The sequence below is a fragment of the Lingula anatina genome, chromosome 1 (assembly GCF_051362555.1).
Source record: "Lingula anatina isolate TDL-2025a chromosome 1, LinAna3.0, whole genome shotgun sequence".
Classification (NCBI taxonomy): domain Eukaryota; kingdom Metazoa; phylum Brachiopoda; class Lingulata; order Lingulida; family Lingulidae; genus Lingula; species Lingula anatina.
The window spans coordinates 53,939,707-53,964,940 of NC_141767.1; the positions used below are offsets into that span (position 1 = coordinate 53,939,707).

General features: G+C 36.9%; 6 protein-coding genes and 1 long non-coding RNA gene across 13 annotated transcripts; 2 read left to right on the forward strand and 5 right to left on the reverse strand.

Moving 5' to 3' along the window:
* Nucleotides 1-206: 206 nt before the first annotated feature.
* LOC106167610 (uncharacterized) lies at nt 207-3,240 on the reverse strand. Its single transcript, XM_013546808.2, has 4 exons — nt 2,974-3,240; nt 1,802-2,386; nt 1,139-1,304; nt 207-975 (listed from the first exon to the last, which is right to left on the reverse strand). The coding sequence occupies exons 1-4, from the start codon at nt 3,182-3,184 to the stop codon at nt 654-656; spliced, it is 1,284 nt and encodes a 427-aa protein (XP_013402262.2). The 5' UTR covers nt 3,185-3,240; the 3' UTR covers nt 207-653.
* Nucleotides 3,241-4,322: 1,082 nt separating this feature from the next.
* LOC106165063 (uncharacterized) lies at nt 4,323-7,407 on the forward strand. The gene is made up of 3 exons (XM_013543191.2): nt 4,323-4,479; nt 5,205-5,256; nt 5,985-7,407. The coding sequence occupies exons 1-3, from the start codon at nt 4,388-4,390 to the stop codon at nt 6,429-6,431; spliced, it is 591 nt and encodes a 196-aa protein (XP_013398645.1). The 5' UTR covers nt 4,323-4,387; the 3' UTR covers nt 6,432-7,407.
* Nucleotides 7,408-7,545: 138 nt separating this feature from the next.
* LOC106164702 (alpha-galactosidase MYORG) lies at nt 7,546-10,560 on the reverse strand. Its single transcript, XM_013542739.2, has 2 exons — nt 10,193-10,560; nt 7,546-9,990 (listed from the first exon to the last, which is right to left on the reverse strand). Exons 1-2 carry the CDS (start codon nt 10,208-10,210, stop codon nt 7,960-7,962), a joined length of 2,049 nt encoding a protein of 682 aa, XP_013398193.2. The 5' UTR covers nt 10,211-10,560; the 3' UTR covers nt 7,546-7,959.
* A 1,193-nt stretch (nt 10,561-11,753) lies between these two features.
* On the forward strand, nt 11,754-13,550 carry LOC106158379 (uncharacterized). Of its 2 annotated transcripts, XM_013534319.3 has the most exons (3): nt 11,754-12,194; nt 12,491-12,725; nt 13,037-13,550. In XM_013534319.3, the coding sequence occupies exons 2-3, from the start codon at nt 12,690-12,692 to the stop codon at nt 13,418-13,420; spliced, it is 420 nt and encodes a 139-aa protein (XP_013389773.2). In that variant the 5' UTR covers nt 11,754-12,194; nt 12,491-12,689; the 3' UTR covers nt 13,421-13,550. The 2 variants fall into 2 exon arrangements, with proteins under 2 accessions (XP_013389773.2, XP_086856694.1); XM_087000568.1 differs by lacking the exon at nt 12,491-12,725.
* LOC147764789 (uncharacterized) lies at nt 13,480-15,642 on the reverse strand. 2 transcript variants are annotated; one of them, XR_015331893.1, is made up of 2 exons: nt 14,519-15,642; nt 13,480-14,183 (listed from the first exon to the last, which is right to left on the reverse strand). It is a non-coding gene; the product is annotated as an uncharacterized LOC147764789 (long non-coding RNA). The 2 variants fall into 2 exon arrangements; XR_015331892.1 differs by having other exon boundaries at nt 14,555-15,621.
* Nucleotides 15,643-15,704: 62 nt separating this feature from the next.
* LOC106163960 (alpha-galactosidase MYORG) lies at nt 15,705-19,993 on the reverse strand. 5 transcript variants are annotated; one of them, XM_013541735.2, is made up of 3 exons: nt 18,928-19,993; nt 18,615-18,662; nt 15,705-18,314 (listed from the first exon to the last, which is right to left on the reverse strand). In XM_013541735.2, the coding sequence occupies exons 1-3, from the start codon at nt 18,976-18,978 to the stop codon at nt 16,209-16,211; spliced, it is 2,205 nt and encodes a 734-aa protein (XP_013397189.1). In that variant the 5' UTR covers nt 18,979-19,993; the 3' UTR covers nt 15,705-16,208. The 5 variants fall into 5 exon arrangements, with proteins under 5 accessions (XP_013397189.1, XP_013397499.1, XP_013397345.1 ...); XM_013542045.2 differs by lacking the exon at nt 18,615-18,662 and adding an exon at nt 18,663-18,694; XM_013541891.2 differs by having other exon boundaries at nt 18,615-18,694.
* A 145-nt stretch (nt 19,994-20,138) lies between these two features.
* On the reverse strand, nt 20,139-25,233 carry LOC106164790 (protein fem-1 homolog C-like). The gene is made up of 2 exons (XM_013542853.2): nt 24,538-25,233; nt 20,139-22,450 (listed from the first exon to the last, which is right to left on the reverse strand). The coding sequence occupies exons 1-2, from the start codon at nt 25,079-25,081 to the stop codon at nt 21,102-21,104; spliced, it is 1,893 nt and encodes a 630-aa protein (XP_013398307.1). The 5' UTR covers nt 25,082-25,233; the 3' UTR covers nt 20,139-21,101.
* Between the last annotated feature and the right edge of the window lies 1 nt (nt 25,234).

Here is a 25,234-nt window from a genome sequence, read left to right on the forward strand (position 1 = left end):
CTGGGCTCAAGTATAATTTCTCAATGTAATGGATACCAATCCATGCACAGGCTTTTTATTTTCACTATGCATATACTTCTATCTTTTTACATTCACATTTTACAATTTTGAGAACCCGACTTCAGATACATATTTTAAACTCGACTCTCTGTACATTAACATTGATACAATTGTAAAGTAGTTTTAACTTTAAGTTCCTTTGCGTTTTATTTACCATATAAGCAGTGCAATGCTCATGCATGTACAAATATGCACATGTGAATACCACAAGATGCAATTTACAGTTTATTGTGAGTGTTGGTGTGAAGTGTCTATCAGTTTTAGGAAACAACAAAATATAGATTTATTGAAGATAAATATTATAAGAAGAAAAATGCTTAAATCCACAATCAAATTACAACTTATTTGTTTTCATGTTCTATTTCAAGATTTATCTTCAAAATCTATATCAATGTATTATGTATATTTTGAACATCAACAACACAATGATATTTCGGGATATACGCAACAGGACGCGTTTTTATAAAAGCATCAACGACGCGTATTTAAGGAACACAAAGGCGCCAAAAAGTTTTGAAAATCCACATGGATTCCAATTAGCTTAAGATTATTAGAATATTTACAGAATACTTATTGTTTAATTATTACCAACATTATACTACTAGCACAGTGTCATCTTCATCTAATTCGCCAGCCTCTTTGCCTGTGCTCAACTGCCATTCAGCGGTTACACCAATGTGCGTATAAGCCTCAAAATAAGCCTCTTCTGCACTGGTGATGACGTCATAAAGAGGCTGCAGGTCAATACGAAAAAAGCCACTAAAGGGAAAGTCCATATCTGAGACAATGTAGCAAAGCATACTGATAGAAAACACTGTGATCATGCAAATTAGCAGCTCAAATCGGTGTGACTTGCCATCCACCAACAAAATTCCCAAGAAAGCCAGGAAACCAAGCGATTCTAGAATCATCCACCTAAAAAAAAAAAAAAAAGTTGAGAAAGTAATAGACATTTCAAATGTCTGAAGGCCTGAAATATCTATAATCATTTGAAATATTTTTCATCCAATTTACGTGAAAATCGTGATAATAATTTGACATTCATTGTTAGTGCAAAGTCGAAATATTCATATCTTACTGCAAAACGTGAAGCCTGGCATGAAATAGAGTCAGCTGGTCAGAATCTACACCGATGATTTCTGTGATGTTGGTGATGGCTTTGTTCATCAGCACCGCATCTACCTTGGAAGATTTGTCAGTAACATCAACTCGACGCAATTTATCCAAGACACTGTAAAGACTCTCTGAAAAAAAAACATAGATTATATGTGTGTGTTTAAGATATTTTCTTAGTCAAATATATCGTTTTCAATCCTGTTTTGCTGCATGTGGTCCATTTTTCAGTTTTGAAAATTGAAGCGCTGTTTTAAAGTCTTTAAGTGTCCCTGTACTTACACTAGCAAAGGCTTTTGCAAATCTGTTTATTTGTATATTTGATTGTAGAGGGGATCGAGAAGTGATTAATATATAAATACTTTGACACATATAAGCATTATAACATCTTATTTCAGATGAGCAAAATAAATGGATGTTTTACAACTATAAAATACATAGTCACCATTTGTAAAGAATGTATATAGATTCGAAACCCCGACCCCAAAGCCGTTAAACCCTACATCATTTTAAAACCTGTAAATCTAATTTTGTAAAAGAGGGAGTATATGCATTTATGGGAATGTTTGAGAATTAATGAATGAAAAAAAAACGCAATATTTTTTCATTTTGTAGGGAGAATATATACCCTCCATTTTTCCGGGTGGATCATTCTTGAATGAATCTTGTGATCTATTCAGAATATGAGACATCATACTGATACATTCATCCTTAACTGATCGAAGCACTTCCATGCGGTCTTCTGGTAGAAAATGGAGTTTAGTTGTCATAGTGACAAGCTCCCCCATTAGTCCAACTTGGAACATTAACCTCTTTTGGACTTCCTGCTGTTTTGCCGCCACAAACTGGAACACGAAGCCGAACATGATAGCATAGACCAGTCCCGATGGTGTAAGGAAACACTGGATGGCGTCATTAATATTCAGAGTTTCGACATTAACACCCAAGCTTTGCCAAAAGCTTTCCAGTAGGAAACCGTGTGAATATAGGGTAAACGGACAAAACGCCAGTGATACGATGCAAGGTCCGGAAACTTTGGCAAGTTCAAAGGGGTGGTTGGGATATTTCCTTAGGCACTTTTGGACTTCATCATCAAAGGGAGAAAGGAATGGTTCAATCGCTGGGTGTTTTTCATAGTTAACTATCTCAGAACGCTCCAAATTTAGCTCTCCGCCTTTCCATATTTGCGACTTAAAAAAAAGTCCCGCCAAAGCTGAAAAAAAAATAGCACAAAAAACTTTATACAAAATATCATATGCAGTTTTAAAATTTTACCAGATTAAATTTAATTTTAAATTACTTGACAAAGGCCTATGGCTTAATGTAACTTCTCTCCATTGTGCATTTCGGCATATGTACTTGTAAGAAACCCGTCAAATGTTAATTTTACAGTTAACGTTACATCTGAATACGATTTTTAAAAATTAGTAGCATGGATTTTTGATAAACAAAGGAAACAAATTGGAAATATACATGTGCATTTCAATATACAAAATTAGAATCAAAATTTAGTGCGTTCATCATGATGCGCTATGTAAGTTTATACAGCATAAACAAGCATTTAAATTCAGACAAAACAATAAATTAACTTGATTATAAAATTCAAAAAAATATCGTAGGAGTTCGCTTGTCTAATACTCCGTATTCGCCCTTTATTGCAGATACTTATAGCACAATTAGGCTTAATTAATACCATGCATTTTATTCATTTTAAATTAAAAGATAGATAAATAACCTGATAGGACATTTCCCATATAACAACACAAAGTGCAACGTTGCCATATCATACAATAGCCATACCAAATATGATTAAAGCAATAAACGTGAACGGAGGTGCTAGAATCGGACCGGCTTCTCTTGGTTCAGGTGTTGATTCTGCTTCTGATTCTGATTCTGATTCTGATTCTGGTTCAGGGGACGTGCTAGTACATTCCACATTAAGCAAACTGGATGCTAAAACACTGAACAAAATCCACAGAAGAAGAAAATGCCATGCCGGCCGATTTGCCATTGTTTTGCACGATGTTATTGCATTTCCATATAATGGCTACTACTGGCTTTTGGCATCGAGCGTTTCTTTACGCCGCAAGACGTCAACGATATTAGATTACGCTAGTATGCGTATGCACGAGCGGAAGACGTGTAACGTGAATTGTGACGTATACATATTACAGTGAATGCACTGTATGTCAATATGGAAGATAGTATGGACATTCATGCATTGACGCTCTTTTTTGTATCCACTCGTATGTACGTTATCACTCATTCTAAATATTCAAAATATCAGTCCATTAAACATTTTTTAATTTTATTAAAAGTAAGCGAGCGGAAGAATTGTTTGTTCAAGTGGGACATAAATAACATCAGTATAATAATAATAATAATAATAATAATAATAATAATAATAATAATAATAATAATAAACGTGGGCTACTTAATTTTAAACATTCGTTGCTGTCGCTCGCAACACCATCTCTAATTCTACGATCTAGTTTATTTTTACGAAAGTAGAAAATCCGCAGCTTGTCAGGAAGCGACTATGATGTTTTAGAGTCTAGATCTACCTCTCAAAAAATGTGTAGAATGTTTCTTTTAAATAACTCAACAAGGTGTCGCCAGGTTTTTAAAAATTGAAAAAAAAAAAAAAAAAAAAAACATTCATTACATCTTTTGGCGCAAGTTATCATTTTTAAGTGTTTGATGTATTTGTAATATTTTAGCCATTAATGAAATCTTCAGTTAAGTTACATCCACGATTAACTAGAGGATAGGAAACGCGGCAAAACTGCATTCACTTAAAAATGAACACTAAATATAGTAAAAAAAAATTAAAACATAAAAAGGGTCCAAATCAGTTATGAATTTGATAAAATCGCGATAACCAGACTTTGTTTTAGCTCCGGTCCGGTGTGGGGGTGTGAACGGTATGCAGGTCCGCAGGAGACACCTTCCAGTGTTCAGGGGGCTTAGACTAACCTCTCAAATGCATATTTGATACAATAATAGTTAAAGGCATCTCATTTTACCTTGCAAACGGTTTTCAAACAGTTTTTTCGGACACGCGTAGCACTGTATTTCAATGTTTGCTTATAAAATTATTGGTGAAGTTAACGTTGAATTAGTCTCGTCTTTGTGACAAAAGAACACCTAACACCTGTCGGTGACAAGTGAAATTAGGTCATTGCCCGTAGTTACTGTAAACTAATCCGTCAAGATGGCGATGGCTCCGGACGCAACCAGCTACATCAAATCGGAGTACACCAGCAATTATACATGGGAGCCTACACGACATGGCCCATATGCATGGTGAGTTTAATGACATGAAAATGAGCTTCTGTCAAGGGTTTGCTTATTGTGTTATGTTTGCGATTTGTTAGTTAGCAGAAGAATGTTTATGGCTATAGCCTACCGTCTCACATTGTTACTGCATGTAGTTATGTTATCTGTAGAGTTAAATACCCCGTACCCAACTTGAACAAAGAGAGGGTTTGCGAGTGAGGTGCTATTGAAAAGTTCATTCTTATGTGCAGAGTAATGAATTTCGATCCAGATTGCAGATGTAAAACGTTATAAACCATAATAGGCCTAATTTTATTACCGAATAATTGAATATATATATATATATATATATATATATATATATATATATATATATATATATATATATATATATATATATATATTTTCTTACTTCGTTCATTTATGCATAGACAGTAGACATTTACTCATTTTCAAATATTTCACATAAGATATTCAATTTCGCTGATGCCGTACATACAGTACATGTATGTTGATCTATATTATTTTTTGCATGTTTCCATAATAAAACTGCTGAAACTGAACTGGAAACAAATATTGTAAGAAAGCAAGCACGAGTAGGGAATTGCATTTTGCCTTCTGAACCGTTTTCGCTTTAAACTCGAACTGACAACTTTTTTAATCACTCCCAAGGACAAGAAAAATTAGTGCTATGAAGTATTTTTTCTTAATTCATTGAATTGTCATATATATACATATATATTTTCTTTCAGGGGTGCTCAGCCACCTGTACCCCAGTCGCTAAGAAGTCTGTTCAGTTTGCCCGTAAGTATTCTCTATGGACACAGACATACGCGATCGCACTTGCATTAACTAAAATTATTATTTATATAGGCCTACATGTAGAAGAGTGAGTTACCTTTATTTCTTTATTATAGGCCTAATGGAGTTTAACTGGGCCGAAGTTATCATGATTTTATTTAAAAAACATATATCTTCCTTTATTCATTCATTTTTGTCATGTTACAGTAATTTGTAAAAAAAAAAAAATGGCTTTGATGCTGATGTGTGTCATGAACTTTGCTGAATTTATATCAAAATTATTTTCACCTTAGATAGACTTGTGTAGCCATCGTAAAGGATAATGATCTTAAGTAACCTTTTCAACTCATAGGGTGTATTCCCAGAGATTTAGATCGATCCAGAGATTTAGATTTAGATTGACCTAACTCCCTGGGGTTTCACGCTAAATTGCAGTCAGCCGAGCGCGCACCATAGTTAATAACCCCCTTACAGCTTTTAGTAGGCGGGACAGACGCTTAAGCCCGCTAAGCTGACAGCAATCTAGTGAGACTCCCCACAGGGATAGATCGATCTAAAATCTATGGGAATGGGGTCATAGGATATAAATTTTGTTTTGATTTAAATTGACGTGATTTTCTTTCAATTTTGCACTATTTCTGTCTAAAACGCGTAGTTATCACAGAATTTCTTGGTATATTAAATTATAAGAAACCAGATAAGTAAAATCTCATATTTTCCTTCAATATTAGACGGCTAAAGTCCAGCTGGTGGATCGCAGTCAGACGGGCCTTCCGCCTGTTCACGAGGCAACCACCTGGAGCATGCGTAGAGCAGAAAACAGACCAACTTATGCGTACAGAGACAACACTCAGCCAATGACAAACATGACCATGATGGGAAGACCAGAAGAGCAAGCAGAAATTGCCCGTATTAAGTCCGATTATGGCCAGCCGTGGCCAAATACGAAATTATGGGAGACGTGGAAGCAGAGGGAGCAGTGTAAACCAGAAGTGGTTTACTCACACCAGTTGACTACGGACTACCATTACCCGTACGCACGCGCTCCTCACGTCCACTCGTCCTATATACCTGGCTATGTTTTTCCAAGTGACAGGTTCACCAATAGGGGGAGTTCCTGGAAAACACAGTTCAAAAGATCCAGTTGGTTAGAGAGTGGGAGTTTGTACGGGAAATAGTTTAAAGGACTCGGACTAGGTCGATTTTAGTATATAAGACGAAACAGAATTTCTTTAAAAGATTAATTCATTTCTTTAGAGACTATTTCATCTAAGCAAAAACCTGTTATCAAGGTCAAAACGCTTATTTATAAGAACGTTTCGTTTGCTTTCATCTTCTTATTTAAAAATACATAGTTCTAAATTATTTTTTAAATACTTTTTGAACAAGGGCGTGTGTCCCTTCGCTTTGTTAGAAAGTTATATTTTCTGCCAAATTTACCTATTGTTTGTTTTGAATTAAGTGTTCATTTATTTGCAGTTCTCGTCTTTTTTTCTTCCTAACAAATTTTATAGCTATCTCCGTTGTTCACCATTTAGCGAAGGGTTGGCTGGTGTCTTCGAGTTTATGGTGGTTAACAATCAGATCTGTGGAATTTGTTAAAGGTTGAAGGATGAACATGCAGTGTGGGAAACGTCCCCTTAACTAAAATTATTATTTATATATTTGTTTGAGTTACCTTGATTTTATTTATTATAATTTAGTGGAACTGCGTCGAAGTTATCATGACTGCTTATATTTTATTTCAAAACTTATTGTTTACTTTATTCATTCATTTTTTGTTATGTTTAAGAAAATTGTAAAAAATGGCTTTGATGTCGATATGTGTCATGAACTTTGCTCAATTTATATTAAAAGTCATTTCATTTTAAATAGACTCGTGTAGACATCGTAAAGGATAATGACCTATAGTGTTTATGGTCATCTGCGTTTAATTAATTTTTAATGATCTCCTTAATTTGTAATTTCTTCTTTTTCTTTTACACAGAAAATTTTTGTGGTGATTTTAAACTTCTATTTAAATTTTAAAATGAAAGTCCGCTTACTTTGAAATTAATCAAGCCTCCTGGTATGTAGCCTACTGGTATGAGCTTGCTTGAATGGATGTTTGCTGTTTGTTATATGAATAAACAAGTGTTTATTTAAAAGAAAGTAGTTGAAACTTGTCCGTCCTTGTTCTTCATTTCTGACATTATTCTTCTACTATTATATGCCTTTGTCCGAGTGACTTAACTCGCAGCATGTTTTGTCTAAGGGGGAACGAGAGAATACATAAGTTTTATACAGAATTGCGTTCTTTCTTGATATATAGGTCCAGTTTGTAAATTAAATGATACAAAATTACCCCATCTTTACTTTAAATTATGTGTACCATCATCATCATTATACATATATATATTTTAAGAATAGGAATGAAAACTGGGGAGCTTCAGCTAACCATTCAAAGACATATTGTTTATCACATTTTAGAGAGCTGGGTTTCCTAGAAAGACCACGTAATATTTTAACCATCTCCCACCAAGTTCAACGTTCCCTCTCAGTTGTTCTTTCCACATTTCGGCTGAGTAAGTAAATACATGTCTTTCGAAAAAGGTTTGGATTGGCGCAACAAGGAGATCGTCCCCAACGAGAAATTCCAAGTCAAGAGTTTGTGCAAACTCGTCCTTCAGAAAATTCCAACACCACGGTCGATTTTTCATAACACTTTTACATACTAATTTTTGTAAAATAAGGTAATTCGCCGAGGTCTGCTGTGTAGTTAAAGTGCCAACCGCAAGTAAGGATTCCTCCCGTTCGCTCATCTCTCCATTTATATGGGGGTACTAAATACACATCACGAACCCTAGCCCCCTTCTCCAGAACTGGAGCCACTAATAGATCATCGCCAAGTAAAAATTCAGAATCAATTGTTAGAGATATATCGTCCGTTGCATTTATCCACCAGAGTGGTCGGATTATCGGTGCACCAGTTTTAAGGTAATCTTTGCCTAGGGTCACTAATTTGTCAGCATACTGCTCTCGAATTGCCATCATCCTGCGAGTGATATTTATAACATCGTCGTCGTACAACCACGGAGGTATAGAAAACTGTATAGAAGGTAGAAAGACGTTTACCTGCAGCCAGCGAACAAACAATTCCCGACTCGGATAGGCAAGTCCAGTCAAGCTACCATTATAAGCATTGCCTCCAATCATGTCAGGAAGGACAAAGGGATAACCCAACAGTCCAAATGTCAGGGCATCGGGGATAACTGTTCTCAGTCCATTGTCATAACCCCATGTTGAATCTTTGTCCATCATACGTACGAAAATGGGTAAGTGTTGGGTTCTCGTTCCAACACGTACTTCTTGGTGCCGAACTGTTGTGTCGGATTTGTACGCTATCTCAGCCCAAAGCTTAGTATAGGAATCTGGATTTGAATACAAAACATGCGTAAGATAATGTTTCGGTAGCCAATTCACTTCCCCTCCATCAAATTTGAAAGAACTTACTCCGTAAGTTGTTTGTAAGTTTTTCATTTTATTTAAAAACCATGCAGTTGCGTTGTGATTGGTAACGTCCAGCAACGCTGCAATCTTATTCCACCATGTAATCAACATTGGTAAGGGGTATTGAGGGATGGATCTGGTCCGATGATGTAAGAAAAAATTCTGATATAATCCCTGTTGAAAGCTTGTAGAGTCAATATTCATGAAAGGATGCACCCAAACCGTAACTCTAAATCCTTGTGTTCTCAACTTCTGAAACATTGCGGTCGTATTTGGAAACTTGTCTTTGTTAAATGTGTAATCCCCGTATTTAGGGGTCCAATCGTCATCAATTTCTATTTGCGAATGGGTAAAATTATTGTCCAGAATTTGTTTCGCATAATCAAGGACCATGGACTGGTTAATAGCTTGTTTGTATAAGGCCCAGGTTGACCAAATTGGAGCCACAAAGAGTTTTTCATCTGGTATCTCTCTGGGTTTCTCAAAAAAACGATTCGACATGTATTCGTGAGTAGTTTTAAGATTATTGCTCCTGCATATAGTATATTCTAAGGTTGGAAGCGTGTTCTTAACGTTGATATATGGCAGGTCCCATCTACTTTCAAGGCATATGTTTTGATCTGAACTGCTGTTGATGCTGACATACAAGGGCACGCTGGCGTTCACAAAAATACCAACCCCAGCAGATGAGAGCCAGTATCTTTCTATCACCCCGCCATATTGTCCAGCGTAAGAATCTCCGGCAACGTATGGTGCCATATCCATAGACCAAGAATCTATTGGCCAATATTGATAATACACCTGTGCGCCTCCATACCAATGGGACCCCTGCATTTCATAACAGTCTCTTAGGGATGACACATTACAACTTAGAGACTCCCACGACACCGTGAAGCATGTTACGCCCTCTTCTACTTGTGAGGAATTTATCCGCAATCTGGCATCTTTCCAGTCAAGGCAAACTCCTTCGGAATTACATACGCTAAAATCATTTTCCATTGAAAAATTAACTCCAAGATTACCTCGTAGGACTTCTTTCGATTTGGCATCCCCAGTCGCTTGCAAAGAGAACTGTCCATTTTTTCGTGGAGAAAAGGACGCCAATGGTAATTTAAAGGTATTGATGGGTTGTTCTGATTGAGTCGGTCGCGTAAAATACCACGAAATAATGCCGACTGCCACTGTCAAAATGACAATGATGCTTACAGCAACCAAACCCTTACATCTTCCGTTATTGCCCATGGTTTTCTGAAAAAGCAAGAAAAAACGAACTGTTTATCGACATTTTGACCGCGGTGCTCTACTTGAAAGAGCTGTACCACTGTAGTACAAAAGCTGTAGAAAAATACGTTGAAAAAAGGATGTTTTGGAAGGAGTAAAGACTAAATCGAAAATGAGCTTAAACTGTTAATTTCAGATATGTCAAATTCAACAATAAAAAGCTTTTTACCTTAAAAGTTGTATCCATGTTTCCTTTCTTGTGTTGCTATTGCCTTTTTCAGGTCACCTGTGGTGCACAGGGCTGATAAAACGACGTGTAGTGTATAACATACATCTTAACAAATAACGTGGTCTTATCAATTCAAGGACTGGTTAATCGAATAATTAGGGCAACGCGGGCGGCACTCGTTTCCTTTGTTTGCTCTTGTGTCGACAACTGTTATCGGTTATGCGATTTTTCTTCACGCGAGGTCTTAGGCCGCATTCACATCGAGAACAGCCGAGGCTCAACAAAGCCGAGACCTAAATATGGCGGACGTACATGAAAGGAAAACCGCCTAATCTTTTAATAGTCTCTCCGCCTCTCACACGCCTCCCCAAAAATTAAGTGCGCATGCTCATTGGTCTTGGGTCAGCTTACATCATCTCCGTAGATAGCCGATTCATTGATGCTCAACAGGCCAATTCATTCCTTTTTCGAAAGATTTTGAAAGATAACAGAACAGAAGAGCTTTTTTCCTTCGATCGCATCCAGCCGCCATGCTTTCTTCACCTCGAGTTTAATTGATGAGCATGCGCACTTAATATTTCTCAGGTGGCTTCCGGGCGAATAAAGCCGAGATTTAATGACTGTACCCAAGCAGGGACGACGCGTGGGGAGGCGTGTGAGAGGGGAGAGACTATAAAAAGATTAGGCGGTTTTCCTTTCATGTACGTCCGCCATATTTAGGTCTCGGCCGGCTTTGTTGAGCCTCGGCTCTTCTCGATGTGAATGCAGCCTTAGATTCTAAAATCTACAAGGGTACAAGGGTAATCCCCAAAAAACATTTAAAAAACCGAAATTACATAATGCATTAAGTGCCATTTCACGAGAGAATCAACCAAATCAGCCAAAATGTGGCAAGGTGGGGGTCAACAGATTTAACCCAAATTTTCTGTGTTTGATAACTGTTACAAAAGATGTTGAAAACACACTTCAAAAAAATTCTGAAAATTCTGGAAAAAATAGATATTGCCATCTGAAATTTGGGGGTCCTGACTACACAAAATATCGTAACAAAAGTAGTGGAAGTTTGCTTGAGAATTCCATGAAGGATTTAACATTTCAGCTTTAACTATTCCCTTTTTCTAAGGGTCCATGCCAAGACCTTTCGGGTGATGTGTGACTAAAATGTCAATCACGTTGCTATAGTAACGAATTTGGCCCGTGAAAAGAGGGTAGAAAATCAAGGTCAAAAATCAGCACTCGCCGATTGGCAAATTTAGCCTAACACGGCGTCGAATATGAATGAAATAAGGCAATTTTTTAACAGTTAAGGTCTTGAGCTTTGTAATTACGCAATAAAAAATACTGCACCTCGTCAGGATACGTTGGGGTGGACGTCTAGAATGAGGGGTATGAGCGGTGAGTTATACAGTGATTCCGGTCCATAGTGCCGTTCAAATGCGTCTCATTTTTATAAATCGTACTTTTTGTTTATATTAATATAATAGAAAATATTCTTAAAGTTTTATTAAGGTTATTGTAACGATTAGAGGATAAAGAAAATATTTCGAAACTATCGTTTACGACTCTGCGTCATTGACCCCAAAATGTACACAGGCGGACTTAGATGTGAGATAGCGAATATTCCTGGTGCAGAAAATATACCGTGCGGACTCAGTATTCCATACAAATGCCACAAGAGCTGTGTTTTGCTTAGGGAGTGTACCAGAGACGTTAAAAACCACTTAAAAACCTGAAAGTGCTTCATGTCCAGAAACAAGCTACAGATAAAAAGGAGCTTATATTCTTCAAAGTTATTTCGACTTTGACCCCGAGAGTGAACTACTCAACTAAACTATATGTCCAGCACACAGGTTTCGTTTAGGGACGAACTGGACTACGTCCAAAAAGTGCCGGCACCCACTTCTCAAAGAGAAAGGGAAACCCTCTTCTTACCAAGCAATTGGCGTCGAGATTTCCAAGGAGCTGAAACTAGATTTTGGTGTGTTGGTCCCAGTAGGGTCATGTAAGTATAATGGCTATATCAGCTAATTGTAGTTTACCAACAATGGAAAAAGCATAACAAATTTTAAAACTCACCCAGTTTATATCTACACTATACAATGATAGGATATCTTGTAGCATATTTTTTATACGAAATTATTGAGAAATAGAACATTTATATTAGAGTAACTCACTTGCATGTATTCAATGATTGTTTGTGCACATATATTATGAAACAATTTTTATTAATATTGTAGAAATTTAAGTAGTGTATTTGGCTGATACTTAGTTGAAAGGTGATACCATTCTTTTTTTCAGCTCTTTGTAAAAGGTGTAAAGAGAAAGAGACTGCTCGTCAAGGGGGCGTCTCGATAGTCTGAAGGTTCATTGGTCCGAAGGAATCAAGGGTTCATTGGTCCGAAGGTTCTATAGTGACTATTGAACATTCGGACTATTGCTACGGCCCCCTTGTCACCATGAGAAGTATACAGCAACTAAAGATACAACTGTGGCTTCTATGTCTAAACTTTCTTCAGCCCAGGAAGAAACTGAAGTAAGTTATAATATTATTTCCATGCACAGTTTTAGCAATACTGTAATTATTAAGGTGCACACTACTGATATAAATATATAGCAGTTCCTCCACTGTTCTCATATTGAAGTACAGATTTTGTAAATCACTCAGTTAGTTTTTACATTGTTAAAGTACAGAGTTTATTTGTAAATCAGGACTTTGAGGCTAGTGACCATTAGATGGTTTATTGAAGATTTGATGTGAAAAGCTTCTTTTGTTGAGGTACACTAATACTTTTTTCACCTCTCCGATTATTAAGGTTACAATAACTGAAGAACCTCTTTTTTCAGCATGCAAGGTTAGACATGCCAGTGTCAGGCAGCAGCAGCAATGGCAGCTCACAAAGTAGTGGGAGGACAGACCTTGAAGCTTCTTGGGTCTCTACACCTGTAAAGAACCAGGACCTGGGGAATTTGAATAAATTTCTTGTTCGTGGTGGGTTTGAACCAGCCATAGGTCAACTTAAATCTAGCTATGACACTGCTGCCCCAAGAACGAGAAGGTATTACAAACAGAAAGCAAGAGAAGGCATCAACTTGGTTCTGAACTGTTTGTCACTTGGTCAGGAAGAAGCTGTCTGGAGATATATTCAGAAAGCGGATGAGGAAACCAGTACCATCAACGCACTGATAGCCTGTTATGAAAGTGCAGATTCAAGAAAACTAAACGCATAAGTCTGCCGCTGTATATGTATTTGTGCAAGACGTTTTTAGTCTAATGAAAGGCTCTACAGTGCATTTTTTATTGGTGCTTTATTTTTCTTAATTTTCAAAATTACAATAAAATATATATTATTATCTTTAAGCAATCTGATTTTCTTTGAATGAGAAATGGAAATGAATAAAAACAGATATCATCCACCTGAAATGAGTGCTTCAATAATAATTTTCAAAAATGAAAAGGTACATAAAAAGTACGACCTTGCTCCAAAGATAAAAATATAATATGGATACACTGTGGAGCATTACATATATTTTAAAGGGGATGCTGATATTACATGCTTATATTACATTCTGCATCAGCCATATGGCTTGTTCCCAATGAAAATATTATCCCACATAGATCAATCCAACTCCCCAGATAAAAAGATTTCAAAAACACGAAAAATAACCAATGATTTGCTGAACACTCAGTCATGCATCCTTGTTGAACAGTTTCTTCTTTGTTTTTTATTCATCATTTCTTATGAGACTTCAAGGGGAGCAATTTTTGTTCACACTTGTCCTTGCCTGCTTGTGCTGAATAAAGAAGCCTGTCTGTTCAGATAAAGCTGGTATCACTATGGACAAAATGTAGGAGCACAGCGGTAGCACCCAACAACATCTAAACTAATATTTCTCCAAAGCTGTCCATGTTTGTTTTCAGCTGGCAGACAGATTTATCTAGCAGAAATATAACTGCAACCCAGTTCTAACTGGCTTTCTCCACTCAGTTGATCTGAAAAACAAAATGAAAATATAGTTTTACAAATATAGCCTTGCTTATAATTTTCTGGAAACTATGAAATATACCCAGATGAAAGGCTTTCTATAAGCAAGGTCCTATCTACTGTATCAATGATAAAAGCCACCTTTCAAGCTAATTATTACAACAATCATCAATGATATTGAAACAAACATTGATTGTAATACTTAACAACAATATTGAATATTTTTCAAAGAGAAACGTATATAATCATATAAAAAGCCAAATGCAGTTTTTTTTTCAATAAAACTAATAAGCCATATAAAGGATGATGCTAAGGCAAAGGCAGGGCACAGAATCTTATTTACCTCGTACACCAGGCCTAGTGACTGGGGCGAACAAACCTTGTAAATCTAGACACCAGTCGCTTGGTTAGCAAAGGATTTTCCTTTCTTTGTGTGAAGTGGGTGTTGGCACTCTCTGGATTGAGTCTATTCCGTCCATAGTCGAAATATACCGTTAAGCTCAGTAGCTCACACTCGCGTCTGAAGAATGGGCTCCCTATCATTGTGTCCTGGTTTGACCCTGGACACAAAGCACATTCAGACTTTGTAAATGATTCTCAACATGTCTGGTTCACTCCCCAAGCAAGATACAACTCGTATGATATGTGTAGACATGTTTAAGTCCGCATGCTATCTTTTCTGCATCAAAAATATTGACTTCTCACACTCGACGTCCACATCTTTCCGCCATGTTGATTGTGAAGACGCACGCAGAGTTATGGACGTAAACGATAGTTTCGAAATATTTTCTTTATCCTCTAATCGTTACAATAACCTTAATAAAACTTTAAGAATATTTTCTATTATATTAATATAAACAAAAAGTACGATTTATAAAAATGAGACGCATTTGAACGGCACTGTGGACCGGAATCACTGTATAACTCACCGCTCATACCCCTCATTCTAGACGTCCACCCCAACGTATCCTGACGAGGTGCAGTATTTTTTATTGCGTAATTACAAAGCTCAAGACCTTAACTGTTCAAAAATTGCCTTATTTTATTCATATTCGACGCCGTGTTAGGCTAAATTTGCCAATCGGCGAGTGCTGATTTTTGACCTTGATTTTCTACCCTCTTTTCACGGGCCAAATTCGTTACTATAGCAACGTGATTGACATTTTAGTCACACATCACCCGAAAGGTCTTGGCATGGACCCTTAGAAAAAGGGAATAGTTAAAGCTGAAATGTTAAATCCTTCATGGAATTCTCAAGCAAACTTCCACTACTTTTGTTACGATATTTTGTGTAGTCAGGACCCCCAAATTTCAGATGGCAATATCTATTTTTTCCAGAATTTTCAGAATTTTTTTAAAGTGTGTTTTCAACATCTTTTGTAACAGTTATCAAACACAGAAAATTTGGGTTGAATCTGTTGACCCCCACCTTGCCGCTATTTGGTTGATTCTCTCGTGAAATGGCACTTAAGAACCTAACACAGCTTCAGAAGATTTTCAATAACATCATTTTAATTCTTTAAGTAGGAGAAAGAATTACACCTTGGTAGAAAGATTGTTAAGGTTTTGATAACGAGAAAACAAAACAAATACAACTTATTTATCTGTATATAACATTTTAACATCACAAATGTCACATTCGAAAAAACTTCAGATGATTTCAAATAAAAACTTTCAGACATTCATTCTGAAAAGTACAATAAAATGCCACTTAAACGACTAAATAAGCAATATATATGTATAAGCGACTGTCACAACTTTTTCAATAGGTACCTATTTAACTGTGATGTAAAACTTTATCTAATTTCTCATTTCATATTTGATATAACTTAGGCTACATCTGTTGCAATTTTAAACAATACATTTTTCACAACTATTCACCTTTGGATCTTAGAAAAGAGCACTGAAGTGAGCATTATGCTTTAACTGTGTAAACAGCAATTTTATACTGAAAATAATCATTCATATCATATTTGAACATTTTAAAGAGACTGAACTCTTACATTTTACAGTTAGATTTTTTTATAACTCGTTTACTTTATAATTCTTGTAAAATAAGGCAATTCATCGAGGTCCGCCTTGTAGTTTAAGTGCCAACCGCAGTTAACGACACTTCCCGTTCGCTCATCTCTCCATTTATATGGGGGCACTAAATATACATCACGAGCCCTAGCCCCCTGTTCAAGCACTGGGGCTACTAACAGATCATCGCCAAGTAAAAATTCAGAATCAATTGTTAGAGATATATCGTCCGTCGCATTTATCCACCAGAGTGGTCGGATTATTGGCGCGCCTGATTCAGAAAACTGCTTGGCAAGAGAAATAATAGTGGGTGCGAATTTTTTATGAAGGTCAATCATTTTCTTTGAAATGTTGATTATCTCGCCATCATATGCCCAAGGCGGAATTGAAAATTGTAGAGAGGGGAGAAAAACGTTTGCCTCTAACCATCGTATGAATAGTTCACGGTCTGGGTAAGTTGACGCGTAGGCATTACCCCCTATCATATCTGGGAGAATAAACGGATAACCTAAGATGCCAAAGGTAAGTGCGTCTGGGATGAGCGTTTTAAGCCCGTTATTATACCCCCAGACAGAGTCTTTGTCTAACATCCGAGTGAATATTGGGGTATCCTGTGTCCTCCAACCAACGCGAACCTCTTGATGCCGTACGTCTGAATCGGCGTCGTATGCCATTTTAACATACATAGTTGAGTACAGACTCGGGTTAATACCGGGGGATGCCATGTAAAATGGAGAAGGGGGTAGCCATCCAGATTCCCCGGCATCGAATTTGAACGAGTTAATACCGTAAATGTTTTTCAGTCTGTGAAGTTTGGCTAGAAACCAATTTTGGGCGTTCATGTTTGTAGCATCTAATATAGCGCCAATACCGTCCCACCAGAATGTTGGCTTTGGTGTTCCACGTTTGGTTTTGACAAAGTATCCGTTTGCCTTACCCTCCTGATAAGACTGGGATAACAAGCTAGCAAATGGATGAACCCAAACTGTTACACGGAAGCCCTTGTTGTGTAGCTGTTGAACCATTCCTTTCGGATCAGGAAATTTTCTTGGCTCAAATGTCATGTCTCCGTAATGCGGTGTCCAGTTATCATCGATCTCTATCTGGGAATTACTGAAATTATATTTCAAAATAGCGTCTGCGAAATCAATCACAGTTGATTGATTGATCGTTTTTTTATATAATGCCCACGTTGACCATATCGGCGATGTAAACATTCGTTCATCTGGTATCTTATTTGGAGGTGGTAGACTGAAAAAGTTCTTCGCGGCAAAATTACGCATTTGCAGAGCGTTGTCCGAAGAGCAAATGTTATATTTAAGAAAAGGTGGCAAGTCATCATTATTTATATAGGGAGAGTTTTTGAATCGACCCATCAAACAGATCTTATGGTCACCACTTGCATTGACACTGACAAATAACGGGACGTCTTCAGGTACATAGATCCCAACGCCTCGAGAACCAAACACCAACCGCTCAGCCACGCTTCCATATGCAGTCTTCGCACTTATACTATCATGGGTAACGAATGGAGCGAAGTTCATAGACCAATTTTCTATGGGCCACTTTTGGTCGAAGACTTGTCCAAATCCATACCAATGTGCCCCAGACATATTGTAACAATCAGTAAAATCATTAATGTCATATGTCAAGGCCTCCCACGAAACTGAAGTGCAACGCACTTCCTTAGTCAAAACAGTTTCTTCCATTACAAGCCTTGCTTTATTTTTCCACTCTAAACATGTTCTCTTTTCTCTGCTTCTACTGCACTGAGAAATAGGTGCAGTGCCATTTGCCAAACTGATACCGACGCAGCCCGACAAAATGACCGAAGGCTCGAAGTCGTAACTAGTCTTTCTTGCGTGCAAATTCATAACCTGGGATTGCGGTAGGTATGACACAGCTCCAGCATTATATTGAATGTGCTTTGCACATGCAAGGTTCGTCAATAATTGTTCGTTTTGGCTTGGGGCCAGCAGAAAAACATTGAACATTACCGTCATAGATAACAGTAGTGAACCAACAACGACTGCACTCAATGAAAGCATGACTACAAAGGTCAAAGGTCTATTGGGCTGTGGAAGATACCGATGATCTGGACTTTTTCCGAAAGACAACTGTAAATATTGAAATAAAAAAAGCTGTTTGTATAGCTCGTTTTAAACATTTGATAAATAATTGTTATAACATATACTTAATTATGTTTTTAAAGACACAAATGTATGTGATTAAAGCCTCAACATGATAAGTACTTATCCAAAAGCTATGAAAATAAAATGGTACAATATGAAAGAAATCAAGTCTGACTGACCGTATTATCAACACGTATGGGTTCTATCACTATCTTAGCAAAACATTAATATAGTTTAGCGTTTGGAGAGAATGTCACCAAAATATATTTTTAAGAATGCAATTACTTTCGTTAAAATAATCCGATCATGCTGATCTTCGAAAGGTAGGCCTACCTGCAATTTACCACACAAGCCGTTTAGTATATCTTAAATAAAATGAAAAACACTGTTTTTTTCACTCATAGACTAAGCAACACAAGTGTTGGGCGGCGACAGCAAACACAGCGATCAGAAAATATACAGAATATACAGTGCCCGTATATAAAATATTTAGAGAGAGGGTAAAAGACATTTATGTTTTAAGTATAATTATTTAATAAGCTATTCCGAACACTATACGCAATGTCTTAATGATCCCTGCTTAAGGATATTCCCTTACCTCGGCTTTCTGTGGGATGGTATCAAGGAAAAGCACATTTTTATCCTCCATTCTGCACAAATAGCCTACCTGCTAAAACTGGAATTGAACTGACAGTCTGTGGACCACTAGATCACATTGCCTACTGTCATATGGCGTTACGAACAATGGGACTTAAAGGGATAATAACTCTTCGTTTCGGCCAAAAAATGAATTTTCCTGGAGTAAACAACAATTTTCCCATACTTACCAATGGTTAATGAATTCCTTTTTACATTTAAAGTTAGTCCTTGGTTTTTTTCTAAAAAGTTTGGTTTTTTGTTAAAATCTCTTAAGAGATTTTAACAGAGTATAGCCATCAATGGAGGTCACGTGGTCTAAAGACAAGCTCAGATATCAGAATAATAGCTATCACTGCCGTTTTTGTGGTAAAACAGAATATATTATATTTCTATGAGTTATTCACAATGTTTTTATTGTAAAATATATATCTCATACGAAGAGTTATTATCCCTTTAAACGTTTGCATACTGATGTAATGTGGTACAAACTATTATCAGTGGCAGAACAGGATTTTGATAATTTTGTACCCCAAACTGATAGGGGAGACCTTTATCCATCAAACGCTCTATGTAACCATCCAGTACCTTTGAAAATGACATACTGAGTAGATGTTAAAAACAGAAGTGAGTTTCATTAAAACTAACTCGAGCTGACTTTCGCCATATGCAACTGCCGACAGACTTCAAGAAAAATGATTTGATTAGAAAAAACTAACGTTTCACTGGTTCAATAACTTTAATATTTACTTTATTTTTTTCCATTACTCTTTCGATGCCGTTTGCTAGGGTTTATCACTATCACGCTGCTCGACATTAATGCAATCTAAACCAGCAGATAGCTGTATTATCTTTTGCGTGTAATGCAGCATTACTACCGAGTGTTTGTGAAGTTTCCTTTGGGAACATTCTTAATTCCTCTGTCAGTATTTCAAACTTAAAATTTTGGTCACAGGGAGGTGGTTGTCACATGATACTACAGTAGATCTTCTATCCACGTGTAGGAATTGCACGTATTATACGCGTATACAATTTGTCACTTTCTTTCATTTGATATATTTATGAAAGCCAGATTTGTGGCATCGAATGAAATTAAATATCAACCAGAGAGATTTTGGGAGAAGGGATGGTGTTGACCAAATCAAATCAAATAAGAATACTAAAATGTTTAAATATTTTGAAAACATCAATGTATTTCAGTTTAAATTTTACTCCTTGTACAATATAATTTGCACCTTGTGATATAATTTGCATTAATCACAGTATGCTTAGTCTCATCCACTATCATTGTTATAATGTTTAGCCTTATTCAAAGCCTTCAAAATAGAGTTAACATACCAAAATTGCAAGGTTCACATTCCGTTTCACACTATAAACTTGATAACCAAGAATGTGTTAGAACTACTATAAGCTACACAAAATGGAACAATATTGCACACTTTTCTTCAAATATAAAATATGTAAAGTTTCAGAGACAAGCGTGATAAGGTAAGGTAATCATTTTGTTATAAGTGTATCTGAAAGAGAAAACAATTTAAAGTAACTTTTCCTTTAACTGTATGGCAACTAATCAAAAAAAAAAAAAAATCAGCATTCAAGGAGTCTTTGGAAAGGCACAAAACTAGGCAATGTGTGAAACTACACGGATTTTACATTGGCAAGTGTGAAAAATAACTCTGTTTCAGCATCTGATTTCACATTTACAAAGTGCATTCTGTTCAACTAATGCATCATGGGTACCGTATGGACAAGTACATTGACATGATTGGCTACCCTTGTCATGTCAAGACTGCTCTAGGTTGTTCTGCATACAAATGAAAAATCTGCATTACACATTAGAAACATACGCAAGTTCTCTTTATGAAAAATACAACTCAGTGTCTCTCTACATGTAAAAAGTTAACAGTATGCTGACAGACAGGAGAGCACAAATTAAAACCTGTTAAGATATGATGTGAGCACATCATTGCATGGAAAAAAAACATGCACACTTCAAGAATCAACAGTCATTTTGTTACAACAAAAGTTACCTTATGGCTGAAAAGTTAGAGGAATAAAATAAGTATTATCAGGTCAATCTTAGCAGCAAAAATGTTACATAAGCAGGATTTAAGTTAAGTACATTATGTCAATACATCAGTGCTTTTCAACAAAGTCCTCTAATTTTGCTGGTACATGTCCTTTGTATGGCAACTTTTGAGTTCTGATCACTTTGGCAGCCAGACACTGTAAGGAGATATATTCCAGTGGTGAACACACGTCTCCAATAGTGGCATTCTTCATGAGCTGCATAGGTGTACGCCCAGAAGCATTACACATGTCTAAGTGAGCACCATGGTTCAGCAATACACGCATCACATCTAGCTTGCACGGTTTGTTGGCAGCTGCTATGTGCAGTGCTGTGTTGCCTTCAACATCAACATCTTCCAATGACGCCCCAACCTCCATTAGCAGGTTGGCCACTTCTGCAGAGGGAAAAGAGCAGACAGGGTATCGCCCAACTGTAGTTGTGTCTTTAGAACATGCAAGATGCAATGGAGTCTGGCCCTTCTGACCTCTAGGTTTCAGTTGTACCAGCTTGTAGATGGATTTTTTGAATGAAAATTCCTGCTCTGGAGAAAGTTTTTTCTTCATGCGTGACATAAGGCACACCAGATGCATCATTATTGTCAGGGTACGGTTAAAGTGAGAACCATCCTTTTCAGAAGGCAACATTCGGGCTTTCTCCTCAGGAGTCAGCTTAGCCAAGTAAGCCATTCCATGTTCTATCTCTGCTACACCTTTTTCAAACACTGACATGATGTCATTGAACTCTACAGGATGAGCTGGACGACCTCTTCCATCAGACATCCAAAAAGAGAAAAGTTCAGCAAAGGAAAGGAAACTGCTCTGAGTCATGGGGCTCAAAGGTTCTAGCATTTTTTGTTGCATATCTAGTGCATACATCCATAGGACAATACAGCGGTCAAAATTCCCCATATCAGCATAAACGGCACCACGATAACGGATATAATAGGAAGTGTCTGGATGAGCTGGACCAAGAATTCTCTCACGGACTAAAAGGGCTTGCATACGCATGTCATCCGGATCTGAAATCAATTCGTCCAGCTCCTCATATGTCTTCACCTCAACTGCATTCTCATAAGCTGCAACAACTGAGTCTGTTGTTGGTTTAGGTATTATGCTTTTGTGGTCTCGATGTCTCTCATCCAGTGCCATTCTCCAGTACTGAAGGGCGCCTAGCATGTCACGTTTTTTGTCCACGTAAGTTGCTCCCAGCAATTCCAATGCATCTATTTTTTCTTCTCTGGCAATGTCAGATCTAGTAAGTAAGTACTCAACCACCTTTGTTTGCCCAGTGACACTGGCAGCCAGGAGAGGAGTCATACCATAAGCATCTTTGTCCATTCGAGCATCATGACTGAGGAGTAATTTCATAATTTCAACACTTCCTGACTCAGCACAATCATGCAGGGCTGTATTACCTAGGAAAAATGACATTAAAGCTTAAAATACAATAGAAATAAGTTACACTTTGAATAATTGTGTAAAGTTTAAATGTTAGCACATACTTTCAATCTGATTCAAATATCATTAAAGAAAATTTTGGGACCTGTTACAAAAAGTAAAAAGTAATTACAAGGTCAAAAAATACAGTCAACTGTCAAATGCTTTATTATTGTATCTAAAGAGCACAGGGGTCGAAACAGACGGTCGCCCACTCGCCAATGCGACTTAGAAACGTCCCGGGCGACTACCTGTCAGGGGTACTGGTCCGTTTTGGCGACCGCTGAAAAGTGCCAAACATCGTTGCCAAACCCACAGTCTGCGACGTTAAGCACTAGCCGGAGGCAATTGCCCACCTAAAGTGGCACCGGGCTAGTAAAAAAGTTGAAATTTTAATAAGCACTAGCTGTAATTTTGAACCTATATTAACACTCAGTAAGATTTCAAAAATATGAGTCGCCAGTCTTCTTTGTTCCTGCCTCTAATTTGACGTTTCTAGATAGTATGATATGCCTCTCAGTTGAAAAAAAATCACACCTAGCTCAAACTACTGAATATTGATTAGTTGCTATAAATAACTTCACTGTAGTTATTAATAGTACCAGTCTGTCTGATCAGCGTGTCGGCATCTTTTTATTTGACCAGTTTGTTGTCATGACTACAAATTGCTGTCAATCAAGAAACTGGATCAGACCGGAATTCTTTGGCACTAGCAACAGGTTTTGTCAAAACAACACTGTCTCCGAAGCAAGTGTAATGTATGCGTTATCTCATAGAACATTTAGGTTAGCACCACTTAGCAGACTGAGGTGGAGTATTCTATTTTCTTTTTTGTTTATATTTTTTATTTATAATTTTAATGTCCATGAGTAAATACATGGCAGTTACATAAATACCCTATGAACTATTCTTGACAATGTGGGATAGTTCGGTTTATGCCATGGCTACCCCTCCACACTTTGTCCTGGTAAAGTCCTTGAAAAGTTGTTTTTACAAATATATAACCAAAAGAATTGTTACCAAAAAAATTGTAAGACGTTTGTTTAACTACCCTTACAGCACCTATGTATTTTAAATTAGAAGTGGCATTATATACCGATGTAGTTGGAAATAAATTGTCAGAAAAGAGCCATTGTCAATAAAAAGAATAGGAATTAAAAAAAAAAAAAGATTTTGATTGCATATAAAAAATGGAAAAAAGATATAATAAAAATATGAAAAGTAAAGGTAACTATATTCAGTATTACAAATTAAAAAAAAAAGAATTTTTTCAATATTAAAAAAAATTAAATATATTTTAAATTAATTTTACCACCCCATCAACTGGAAATTAACCTGATTAACTTTGTTATTCACTTGCTCTACTTCTATAATAAGGTTTATAAGAAAGTACAGTATGGTACCACAACTCTTTACAACATCTGCTTAACCTTTTTAAATGAATTATTTAAATTGGGCTAGTGTTTTTTGGTTCGGGCTAGTAAAGTTTGAGAGAAGTTTTTTTCGTTTCGCGTTCAACCCCAGAAATTAAAGTTAAATTAAATTTTTAAGATTAAAATATGGATATATGTAGAAGTTATATTTATTTCATAATAATTTTTTATATATCCATTTTATTTTTATATATTATGATGATGATGAGCTAGCAGAGGAGGATGTGTACAAACAGTTAAAGGAACTGACTGAATTATGAATGTGTTTAGATAATCATATAGAAATAAAAATGGATGTTAAACATGTATGCATTTTCGTTATATCTAGTAGCTTGAAACTACTAATTTTTAACGTAAAATTTTACGGACCAGTACTTCTTGGTACGGACCAGTACCTCTAAGGTCCACTGGTCCGTATTGGCCAGTCCTGCCCAAATTCTGTTTTGACCCCTGAGAGCATTTCTATTTTATTTACAACACCCAAGTCTTTAATTGCAGTCAGTCTAGTATTCTTGCAGGGAACTTTAAAATGTTAAACTTAACATGAAAATATATTTAAACTGCCATGTGTTTTATTGGCCAGAGAGAGAGAGAGAGAGAGAGAGAGAGAGAGAGAGAGAGAGAGAACACACCCTTCACACTTTTTCTATTCACATCAGCTCCAAGGCTAAGCAAGAACTTCACAATCTTGTAATGTCCTTTATAGCAAGATATCATAAGGCATGTATGACCGTGGCGATTGGCTATTTCAATATTGGCCTTTCTCTCCACAAGGTATTTCACAATCTCAAAGTGGCCATCAAAACAAGCAGCGCGTAATGGTGTAGAGTTTGTCAGTGTGGTGCTGTTTACGCCAGCCCCTCCTTCAATCAGGAACTTGGCAACCTCAAAATGACCAGCTGCAGCTGCGCACCACAGGGGAGGGGCACCTTCTATCGTTTCACCATCGAATGTTACCTGTCCCACTTGCTCCAACTCGGCCCTACAGTGTTTCACAAGGTACTCTACAACTTCACTGTGTCCATTTCGACTTGCTGCGATAAGTGGAGTTGCACCATTAGTCTTTGCATGGATGAGCTTTTGCACTTCTTCTTTCGGACGATTATCCAGGAAAATGCGCAGTCTGCTTACTTTTCCGTCTCGAGCAGCGTTATACACAACACTTTTGAACTCCATTGTACTTCTAATGGCGTCTCAGTCGGTTAAAGTCTGCCAGTTAGAAAAAAATTAATTCTTTCAGCATTTTCAAAGAGAAAAATTAACTAAAACCATACTTGTAGTGTTTGGGAGACGATTCCTGAAAATATGGCGACATTTTCCTCACGACGC

Excerpts from the sequence above, each read along its gene's own strand:
- LOC106158379 (XM_013534319.3), top strand. The coding sequence starts at position 12,690 with ATGTCTAAACTTTCTTCAGCCCAGGAAGAAACTGAA. Across the intron at positions 12,726-13,036 it reads CAGCCCAGGAAGAAACTGAA|CATGCAAGGTTAGACATGCC; the intron begins GTAAGTTATAAT and ends CTCTTTTTTCAG.
- LOC106163960 (XM_013541735.2), bottom strand. The coding sequence starts at position 18,978 with ATGGAGGATAAAAATGTGCTTTTCCTTGATACCATCCCACAGAAAGCC. Across the intron at positions 18,663-18,927 it reads CCATCCCACAGAAAGCCGAG|GTAGGCCTACCTTTCGAAGA; the intron begins GTAAGGGAATAT and ends GGTAAATTGCAG. Across the intron at positions 18,315-18,614 it reads ATCGGATTATTTTAACGAAA|TTGTCTTTCGGAAAAAGTCC; the intron begins GTAATTGCATTC and ends CAATATTTACAG.
- LOC106167610 (XM_013546808.2), bottom strand. The coding sequence starts at position 3,184 with ATGGCAAATCGGCCGGCATGGCATTTTCTTCTTCTGTGGATTTTGTTC. Across the intron at positions 1,305-1,801 it reads TCCACCCGGAAAAATGGAGG|AGAGTCTTTACAGTGTCTTG; the intron begins GTATATATTCTC and ends TTTTTTTTTCAG. Across the intron at positions 976-1,138 it reads GCCAGGCTTCACGTTTTGCA|GTGGATGATTCTAGAATCGC; the intron begins GTAAGATATGAA and ends TTTTTTTTTTAG.
- LOC106164790 (XM_013542853.2), bottom strand. The coding sequence starts at position 25,081 with ATGGAGTTCAAAAGTGTTGTGTATAACGCTGCTCGAGACGGAAAAGTA. Across the intron at positions 22,451-24,537 it reads GAATAGAAAAAGTGTGAAGG|GTAATACAGCCCTGCATGAT; the intron begins GTGTGTTCTCTC and ends CATTTTTCCTAG.
- LOC106165063 (XM_013543191.2), top strand. The coding sequence starts at position 4,388 with ATGGCGATGGCTCCGGACGCAACCAGCTACATCAAATCGGAGTACACC. Across the intron at positions 4,480-5,204 it reads CGACATGGCCCATATGCATG|GGGTGCTCAGCCACCTGTAC; the intron begins GTGAGTTTAATG and ends ATTTTCTTTCAG. Across the intron at positions 5,257-5,984 it reads GAAGTCTGTTCAGTTTGCCC|ACGGCTAAAGTCCAGCTGGT; the intron begins GTAAGTATTCTC and ends CTTCAATATTAG.